A 9797-nucleotide genomic window follows, 5' to 3' on the forward strand; every position below is an offset into this window, starting at 1 on the left:
CAGCACTGGCTGATGTCAGGAAAAGCCCCAGGTGTGGCAATATTTCACTGACAGTCTTCTGCCTAGGAGTTTGCACTATAGAAATCTCTTGCGTCTTCCCCGCTTCAGACAGGTCCCTGAGCCTGCTGCAGTGTCACTGCAAAGCCTGCTGAAGTTACGAGCATGCTTGAAGAGACACGTGCTGTGTGTCCCCTGTTACATGAACGCTGTGCCTGTGCTATTTGGGCACATCACCGTGCTTTTCATTTCCGAGCTGTTGTCACAGAGAGAGGAGGATTTAGGTAGCAATGTCCTGTCCCCCACAAAAAGAGGGGATTTTTAACCCAGGCGTGGGTTTAAAAACTACCCACAGATTGCTCGCAGGTTTGTGCCCTGTCCCCCTACTGCAATACCTGCAGCTCTCTCCACCATAATGCCGGCTCTCCTGAGGCCGTCGCCAGCCCCCTCCTCATCTCCCCTAGCTGTGAGCCACAGCACGGTTTCGTACACCTTGCTTCCATAGGAATCCAGAGCAAAAATGTGTTTGGCCTCTAAGCCGAAAAGATTAGCCACTCTGTGCCCTTAATAGATGACAAAGTCAGTCCCCCGGCTGAGGTCCCGCTCTGGCCCAGCCAGCCTTGTCCCTTCGCTGCCCCATGGGCAGCGCAAGAGGAGTGGGATGCTCTGTGGTGCAGGTTCCCAGCAGCGGGGCAGCAGAGGAGGTCCCAGTCCATGTCCACGCCACTCTGTCCCCAGCCCTGCTCTCCAAGGAGCCTCCACCAGGCACCGGGGTGTCCCCCGAACCTGGCTGGGCAGCTTGGCTCCCCGTGCTGCTGGGCCCACCAGGACTGCACAGGATTTCTCCCAGGCTTGGGGCATGATGCCATCCCCTGTTTTTAGGTAAACAGAGTCCAAGTGCTTAGGGTCGAAAGGAAGCCAGGGTTAATGCTCTTCATTCTCATGCAGAGACCAGTCCAAACGCTATCTTCCACAGGAGCAGACTGGTGTATGGATAAATGGGCTGCTTTGTTCTTCGTGGTAATAGCTGATCTCAAGGCCTTTGGCCTATTCCCCACCCTGAAATGGGGTACAGAGGAACTGGGGAGTGAATGGCAATTTCATTCAGATAGATGCTGCATAGTCATGAGAAGGAAACAGCCAGAGATCCCCTGGCTCATCTAGCTCACATTTAAGTAACCCATGGTGCTCTAGTGCTCTACATCCCAGCGCTGGTAACTGGTGAGTCCGTACTTTCATCTTTTTCCTCTCCTTAGAAGGCTTTTTTTTTTTTTTTTTTGGTCATGAGTGTTTGCACTAGCAAAAGGTGCCAGCCTATCCACTGCCCAAGGCAGGGATGACTAGGTGACCTCAGACCTGACATTGCTCAGGGCAGCAGGGACGCTTGACACTTCAGCCTTCCTGATGTATGAGCAGAAACCACCGCTGTGTCCCTCTTTTCACCTGATCCATGGCCCACAGCCGGACACACTCATTTAGGAGTCACCACACCAGCAGTGGGTTCAGACAGTGCCTCTGGGACAGCACCTTACCAGAGAGGACTACTGGTGACCACCTCAACTCCGGAGTGGCCAATACTTTGCTAGATTTTAAGCCGAGGAAAGGAGTCTAACACAGCATGTGGAACTCATCATCATTAGCAACACAGGGGCCAACAGTTCAGTACAATTCAAAAAAGGATGAAACCAAATTATCACTGGTCTTCTTCAGGGGACCTGTTACTTAGATGTCCACGAGTAAGGGTCAGGGTTAATACGCTTTACCTAGGAATGGGGTGGAGGGATATCTTTCAGGACGACAGTTTCAATTTATTGCCTACACATGCTGTGGTAGCACTACCGCAGCTCGCATTGAGAGCGTCATCTCTTGCCTGTCAGAGAGGTCTCTAGATTTTCTTTTCAACAAAGCGTTAGCTTCAACTCTGCACAAGCTCACAGAGACATGCTGGTGGTATGCGCTCCACCTACTGATTCAAACTAGACCCTGCCTGCTTGAGTAGATATTCTTTATCACAAGCAGTCAAAATCATACATGTAACTGAGAACAGCTGTTACTTGTGTGGGCATCTATAGCAATTGGACATTGGAGTACATTCAGAAATATTACAGATTTTTTTCCCTCCAATTTCAGACATAAGAATAACTATAAGCAAACACATGGCTATTTTAATATTTACATTTTATTGTTTCTTTGAGTTTGAAAGCACATAAGACTAGAACCATATCCCTAAGTTGAAGTAACCGTAACACACAGCCAGAAAAATAAGGCCTGATTCTACAAACTATTACTCTTGAGAGTAAAACTAAGTCCTAGTATTCCCATTGACTTCAGGACTCTAAATTCGGCCTTAAAACTGTGCTAACCCCATGGTACAGGGGCCAAAAATATACTCCTCTGAGTTCTAGACAATATTTTATGTACATATATATGTATATATCTATACAATACACATATACATATATATTCACATGCTATACATGTGTGTGTGTGCGCGCGCGTATACAATATATACATATAAGTGCTTCTGCTCTACAATTCACAGTAAACACGACCTGGACAGGCATGGACAAAATCACAAAGCACCAGGCGTCTAGAATTAAAAGCTGAACCCACGCATTAGCTCTTCACCTAGCAATGATCACTTGTTTTTCTCTTTTGCCTGTAGCTGTTTGCAATGCTCTGGACTGATGTAAGTCAGAAGTAGCGCCATCAAATTAAATAGAATTAGGCTAGCGTAAGATCGGCCCAGAGAAGCATTAGGCTCCGTAGGTACATTTTCCTGCCCCGCATACGTATCTTTGTGAAATCCTGTGCTCCTCTGAGCTCGTCTGTACGGACAGTGCCTTTAACCACATCCTCTCTGTAGGGGAGCGGGGAGCATAGGAGAGCCGCAGCCTTGGCCACTGCTGAACTTTGCAATTGGGGAGCTGGAAGTCCCTGCGACCGCCTGCCGTTATGAGAGGAAGGGGGTTAGCCAGGCACAACCTCCTCTCAGGGCACCCGGCAGCTCTGGTCGCCAGCCTGCATTGCTGGACCGCGGCAGGCTCTGGGCCGGGCTACAGGGAAGGAAGAGACTCAGTGACATCTCATTTTTCCCCGCAAGAGCTGCTGGGCCCTGGCAGGTTATCTGCACTTACACCAGTGCCATATTGTCCGTAACGCAGCTGCACTTCTCGACGATCATGTTTGGAAATTCGGCCACTTCTATTTCAGTGTAGTTGTCCCGCTTGACAAGGTACATCATGGGGAGAGGGGAGCTCTCCACCACGGCACAGGCTCTGTCCCCGTAGCCGAAGTGACGCAGCAGGCTGCCGGGCTGCAGGCAGCCCCCCGAGCACTGGTAGGCCTGGTACCCTGCCGGCTCGATGACCCAGTACTGCGTCCACGTGAGCTCCCGGAAGTTGATGTAGTGTTTCTGCCGGCAGCAGGTGGACTTCCCCTTCACGGTGTCCTCCTTACAATCGCCAGGGCCCCTGCATGCGAAGGAAACAAAAAAGAAGTGCCTCTGTTACACGAAGTCAGGAAGGTGGGGGAAATAATCCCTGCTGTACAGGCGGGCCCTCAGTCATTAAGCTTGGACCTAGCTCTTGTTTAGTTTGAACAGTCAAACAACAAAATGAGGCCAGCAAATCTGGGAAGAGGAAGGGTATGATTCAGCAGCAACTCCTAGCTACTCCAGCAGCTTACTTCTGAAGGCAAGAGCTGCACGTCTTGGGTTTGGGTTTGCACACACCATACTATAATTTAGCAGCAAAGTTACATCAGAGACAGCAGAGATTTAGGTTTCATACATACCCATAGTCTTCCAAGTCGAGGGTATAAAGCACCAATTCAGGTTTGCCTAAGGCTTTATCCCTGGGGTCCTGAGAGGTAAAACGCACAGCTTTGGCCATTTCCGAGGCATAGCTGCCTACTCTTTCTCCTTCGATCCAGACCTCCAGAAGCATTGGCTCCCGCCTCTTGTTTCGTAGCCAGTAATGCACAGCCTGCGTCACGTCAAAGTTCTTCCAGCCCGACTCTCGTATGGGAACCAGCCTGTGCAACAAGGGCTCAGTTGAAGAAAAAAGCCCATCAGGTAATGCCTGGGCTCACAGCACTATTGCCACAGAATAATTTGCTTCCTGTAGCTTGTCACATGCCCTGATTACGTGATAATTCTTGCTGAGCACTCTGGGCAAGCAATTAACTCATAGCTCTAAAAGAAACACACAAAGCACATGAATCGAGCAGACACTGGAGGGCTAAGTAAAAACCTTTACATACACTCATGTCAAGGGATTCGTTCACGGTGGTACTGAAATGCAGCCGTGCAGGATTATACGCAGCCGCAGCATTCTTGACTACAGCCTGGTAAACGTGACTTTTTCCCAGCTCCTCGTGTCCTAGCGGTATTAGGGCCATAAGTTTCTACCCACCCAGAAAATTTGTGTGATGTCGAATCCTGCCTTCAAGGATTGCAAAACTTTCACAGAGCTCAAGGGTACAGAATCAGACCCTTTTGGTATAATTTACTTATTTAAAATGGCTAGTGAAATGGCCAATAGAAAGAATACCAGCAGCCAGTAACCCACTTGAGGTAGAGAGTAAGAGATAAGTGAATCAAACGGAGGTTTTTAGAGAGGAAGCCCTAGCACTACATGGCATCATTTGAAACAGAAATACATCATTTCAATGAATCACTGTATACTATTGTCTTAACCTCACTATCTGCTCTTAAGGATTCAGTCTGGGTTTAGAGGCTAGAGAGCCTGATTCTACAGACATAACCACATCAGCCTGACTGGAGGCACAAACACACATGACAGCTTGAACCTGGCCCGGAAGACCACACCCCATAAGCTGACACTCCCTAAGCTACAGTCCAGCCTTCAGGAGGGGTCCCTTTCTTACCGAGAGTCTATCAAGGAGGTCCTGTTGGTCCCATCGAGCTGCCGTTGCACCCAGTACACACTGACTCTAGCGTTGGAGACCGGCCTGTGAGACTGCTTGGCAGGCAGGTTTGTCCTGTCCAGAGGCTTTTTGAAAAGCTTCAGTTCAGCCATTGTCACTTCACTGTTTTTAGGTATTCTCCCCTCCATGTCAAAGACGAGATTCTGGCGCGTGGTATCAGAATAGAGGACTTCTCCTGGGATGTCTGTGTGTATTTGGAACAAAAAAAGAGAGCCTGTCATTGCCATGAGCAAAGCCCTGACACTTCATCCGCAATTATCATCACAACACACTCCTTCCATGTTCCCAAGATGATCGCTTGTGTCAGAGTCAGGCACTAAACACACCTTTTCTAATGCATGCTTGAATCAATGTCTTGCAAATGCCCTAATTCTTCTTCTATGTATGAGTCCCTGCAACGTGGAGACAATGGTAAGAAATAGATACAATTCACCCCAGAAGGGAACAAACACTGAAAAGTGTGCATCTCTTTGTGCCGCTGCTGTACATGAAAACAGAAAACTGCACCAAGAGCAATGGAAAACTGTTTTCATTAGCTGTCCAGAATGTTACGTACACCTTCTGAAAATGAAGCAAACTTTAAGTGCTCTTGTACAGACACTATTATTGAAAAAGTGAGGCTGATTTTCTTGAGGATATTTTTCTAAGAATTAAAAAAAAAAAGACCAGGGAGAGTGAAATAGCCTCAAAGAGGTGATTCCTGTAAGAATGACAAGATGTTCTGGAGTTTTGACCAAAACCTGCAAGGTCTGCACTTCCTACTGACTTTTTTTTACATTTTTTTCCCGCTTCCCAAAATGTTGCCTGGGTACGAACACTCCCCTACCAAGCTCCAGTAGCAGCCTGCTGTTTGTGACTGTGGGGCTGCCTCTCCTGGTGCGAGGAGTTGCTAGTGCAGGTTATTCTTTAAGCTGCTATAACACGCACCTCTTCTACCCAGCTGAGGTTCAGAACCAGTCCCAAACCTCATTTCTCCTGTGGGTTCGCCTTTGCCCACCCTGCGGCTTGGACGGGAAAGCATGGGCACCGAGGTGGGAGTTAACTTCCCCTGGCTACAGCACAACCACTTTGATGCACGACAATCACGGCAGCAATGTTACCTGCATTGCCAGGGATTCCCCTGAGGATGCCAGCCAGGCTCGGCAAAGCTCTGCGCTTCACCCTGTGGCGCTTCAGCAAGGAGATGTATTTGTTCTTTATGTGGTCGGGGATAACCAGATTCATCAGGTCTCTCTTATGAAGTCTGGGGACCTCGGAGAGCCCCAGCTGCTTTAGCAAAATCTCCTTGACCCCTTCCTGGGTAAATGCTCTGACCGTGATGAGCAGGCAGAGCGCGCAGAGCATCTGGGCGAACCTCACATCCATCCTCCTCCGTCAGCAACACAGCCGCCCACCCGGCAGGGATGAATGGGTGAGTCTCCCCGGGGCTGCTCTTGGCAAAGATGCGGTCACAGGCTGCCTGAGCAGGACGGAGGTCCCCTGCGCCGGCGTTTTATAGCCAGCCTCGTCCCACTGGCACAACAAATTCCACAAGTGGAGACGAAGAAGAGGACTTAAAAGGATCACTCCCCCATCAATAGACACATGGCAGTTTAACACCTTCACGTACCGCAAAGTTAATACAAGGAGGTTTAGGAGAGCTTCCAGATTCCTTCTCGGCAAAGAAGCTTCTGCTCTTTTTTAACTCCCTGTAAACTTTTGCCCAGAGATCACTCCTAAGTGATCGGTGTCTCATATTCAGTCTAGGTCAGAGAGGAAACATCTGCAGAGTGCATTGCTTTATGTACTGCACCATACAATTCATAAAGGAAGTGTCAATCTTTACCGCAGGGGACTTGCTACCTAAAATAGCCAATACCAATCAGAAGAATAACGCTTCAGCTGAAAGTCCATCTTTATGGTAGACATTAAAACATCATTTAAAATCTTTTTGGGGGAAGGTACCTCTCTGATCTCCGAATATTTGTATCAAGCATATGAATCATAGCAGTGAATCACAGCACTCGGATGGTTTATGGCCTTTTACACTGCTTCTGAATGATAGAACGCGGAAGATGTACAGGCCTGACGCTTTGGAAAAATGTCCCATCACTCTTTATGGATTCCTGAGGGTTTAATAATACTTGTGCTTAAAAGAAGATGGCTTTATACCAAGGCAGATCATCTTTCAGTGAACATGAAAAACCACTCTGCTTTTGAACAATATGGAAAAAAAGTTTTGGTATTTTGAACAGTATCAGTAACCACAACAGACAGCAGTCTCTGGGGAGCAGAACTGAACTGGAGCCTGGGTTTGGGGGGGGGGGCGTGTTTGGTTGCCTTGAAGTCAACCTTTAAGCTTTAAGTTCACGCCCTTCGCTTTCCTGGCATTTGCTGCCATGAGATGTGGAAATCTATTTCTTGAAACTAACCCCAGGAGAAGGGAATTGAAAAATAAAACTTAATCAATACAAATCTTAAGAAGCATGGCACCTGGTGCAAATTCTCTGGGGCAGCAGTAACACAATGTGACACTGATATTTGTTTCAAGTATACATACAAATATGTATACATACATACCTGAGCCTGAGCATACACACAAATGTCTTCCTTGTCAAAAGATTTTCCAATTTTATATGTCTCTGTGAATGAGTCAAAATTGGAGCCATTTCATCCAATCTCCATGTTGAATGGTGTGCCCTTAAAAAAGTGTGGCCTGAGGACCCAGGGTAATGAACTTGTACAAAAGCACCCCTTTGTGGTTCATCTCTCATTAAAACAAGAGCAAGCTGAATCAGCCTGCTCTGTAAAGAGGAGACAACAAAACCTTCTGAAAAAGTCTTAAATCCTTCCGGCACTGCCCATTTTGTCTTCTTAATCCTTTAACAAACTTCTCTCCTTAAATATGCCAAAGACTCCATTAGATGTTAAAGGGGCACCTCATTTGGTTGAATTTTAAGGCTACAATGGAAACATAATATAGGCTACAAACTAATAGATATGTGCATGGCCCAGGGCAGTATCTGGATCACAAATTCTCCCAAACCTTACACTCTTTGATCTTTCTCTTTTCTCTTTCTCACCGTTCTCTGAACAAATCAATACTTTGTGTTATATTAATTTCCAATACGCTAATAAGGAGTGAAAAATAGCTACTTTACTTGACTGCTATAACTTCAACTCATGTCAAAAATGCCTACTCTTCCAAAGAAGATGGAAGATTTCTCACGGAAATCTTTGTGATTCTCTCTGCCCCCCTTGGGAAGGCTACGTAGGCCCTGCTCTTCCCTCCGAGCTGCCTCTCCAGCTAAATGGCACGCTACTGATTCGCCTGCTCGCACCCTGGGATGTGATAAACAGAGTCACACAAACTGCTGAGGCTTGGTGCTGACAAACTTTGCTTCAGATACGCTCTATAAATGTCTCCTAACTCTGTTCCAGCAACAAAGTTGGATAAGTTTTTGCAGTGGGGAGAGTCATTACCTCCTGTAAAAAATTGCAGTCCATGTATTTGTCTCGTATTAAACAGGTCAGAAAACCTGCTCCTGAAACCTTTATCCCTCCAATGAGTCTTTATTCTGGCAAGTAGTCCAACTGTTTAGTGACAGCTCTTCAAATAAATATGATTACATGAAATAAAAATCCCTGATAGCTCCATCAGCACCCAGCTTTTCTGGATCCAGAAGTAACTTCTCTTGTGGCTGATGTCTAATCTATTAGGATGAAGACTCTTTGCTGTCCAGTGTGTATTAGAAGGTGATTTATGGGCTTCACACACAAAATAAAATTATTGAGCAAACACAGTTGAAGCTCAGCTAAGAAAAAAACAGAGGATGTGGATTGTAGGCTTTTCACAGGAGAGTGATTATCTGGTCCAATTGGAGGATTTGCCTTTCCCCCTTTGTCATGCAAACAAGAAAAGTCAGGAATTTTATAATAGCTCTTTCTGTGTAATGTGTATTGGAACCTACCTGGTACTTTCAAAATGTCAAACAGAGGATTTAAAGAGGCTGCAAGGGATGAAGAATAAGCAACTTATAGGTTTAATAAAAGCCAGTACTTAGTGGAGAGAGAATCTATGTTTAAAATTTCAATTTAGTTTCAAACAGTTCTCTAAGACATTGTCTGAGCATATCTAGGCAATGATTTTTGGTAAATAAATCTAATGGGTTAAAAGAGAAAGTGTGAAAGGCTTAGCCTAATTATATAGCTATTATCCTGAGAAACAAGAATGTTTCAAACACATTTGCAGTGTGTGAGTGAGGGTTTGAATTTGTCAAGATTTGTATTTCCGTAGACATAATTATTCCATACAACAATTGGGCCCACATTAGAACAGCCTGTGCTTGAGCGATGTTGAAGGCCGCAGTTTTTGCATGCTCCATGAAATGCCATGATCTGTGTACCAGGTTTATTGTATAGAGATGGGACCACACCTCCATGTTGATTTCAGTCTGTTTTTTCCCAAAAGTCAGGGTTATTTGAATCTAGGAGCATGGAAATAAAACTAATAGTGTTACGATCCAGGTATAAACATTCCCAATTTAAAGAAGAATTCAGGTAGAGGTTCTGTTTGACCATTTCTAGTATTTTCTTACTTTTTTCTGTCTTAAGCACACTGAGTTTCACATAGTTACCACATAAACACAGACTAGACTACTCGCATGAAGGGCTGGGCTAGAGGTTTCAAAAACGGGAATGCTATGCATCAGGGCATGCTCTTCTCATACTGCCTCAACAATAAACCCCAAGAATCTCCAATCAGTGCTTTAAAATTAATATTCCAATCAGCATTTTAAACCCAAGCTACACATCTTTAATCAGGATTTCAGAGGCATCTTTGGCTTCCTTCTTGACTAGCACAGTCCATG

The 9797-nt window shown here is 46.0% G+C and overlaps 1 protein-coding gene across 1 annotated transcript; it reads right to left on the minus strand.

Moving 5' to 3' along the window:
* Positions 1–465: 465 nt before the first annotated feature.
* LEFTY1 (left-right determination factor 1) lies at positions 466–8790 on the minus strand. The gene is made up of 4 exons (XM_068940152.1): positions 6048–8790; positions 4888–5131; positions 3793–4032; positions 466–3470 (listed from the first exon to the last, which is right to left on the minus strand). Exons 1-4 carry the CDS (start codon positions 6310–6312, stop codon positions 3131–3133), a joined length of 1089 nt encoding a protein of 362 aa, XP_068796253.1. The 5' UTR covers positions 6313–8790; the 3' UTR covers positions 466–3130.
* Between the last annotated feature and the right edge of the window lie 1007 nt (positions 8791–9797).

The sequence above is a fragment of the Struthio camelus genome, chromosome 3, assembly GCF_040807025.1.
Source record: "Struthio camelus isolate bStrCam1 chromosome 3, bStrCam1.hap1, whole genome shotgun sequence".
NCBI classification, from domain to species: Eukaryota; Metazoa; Chordata; class Aves; order Struthioniformes; family Struthionidae; genus Struthio; species Struthio camelus.

What these genes read in the sequence shown, in the direction of transcription:
- LEFTY1 (XM_068940152.1), bottom strand. Translation starts at nt 6,312, where the DNA reads ATGGATGTGAGGTTCGCCCAGATGCTCTGCGCGCTCTGCCTGCTCATC. An exon ending in GGGAATCCCTGGCAATGCAG is followed by an intron (nt 5,132 to 6,047) that starts GTAACATTGCTG and finishes AAATACACACAG; the next exon opens with ACATCCCAGGAGAAGTCCTC. An exon ending in ACCTCCTTGATAGACTCTCG is followed by an intron (nt 4,033 to 4,887) that starts GTAAGAAAGGGA and finishes CTTGTTGCACAG; the next exon opens with GCTGGTTCCCATACGAGAGT.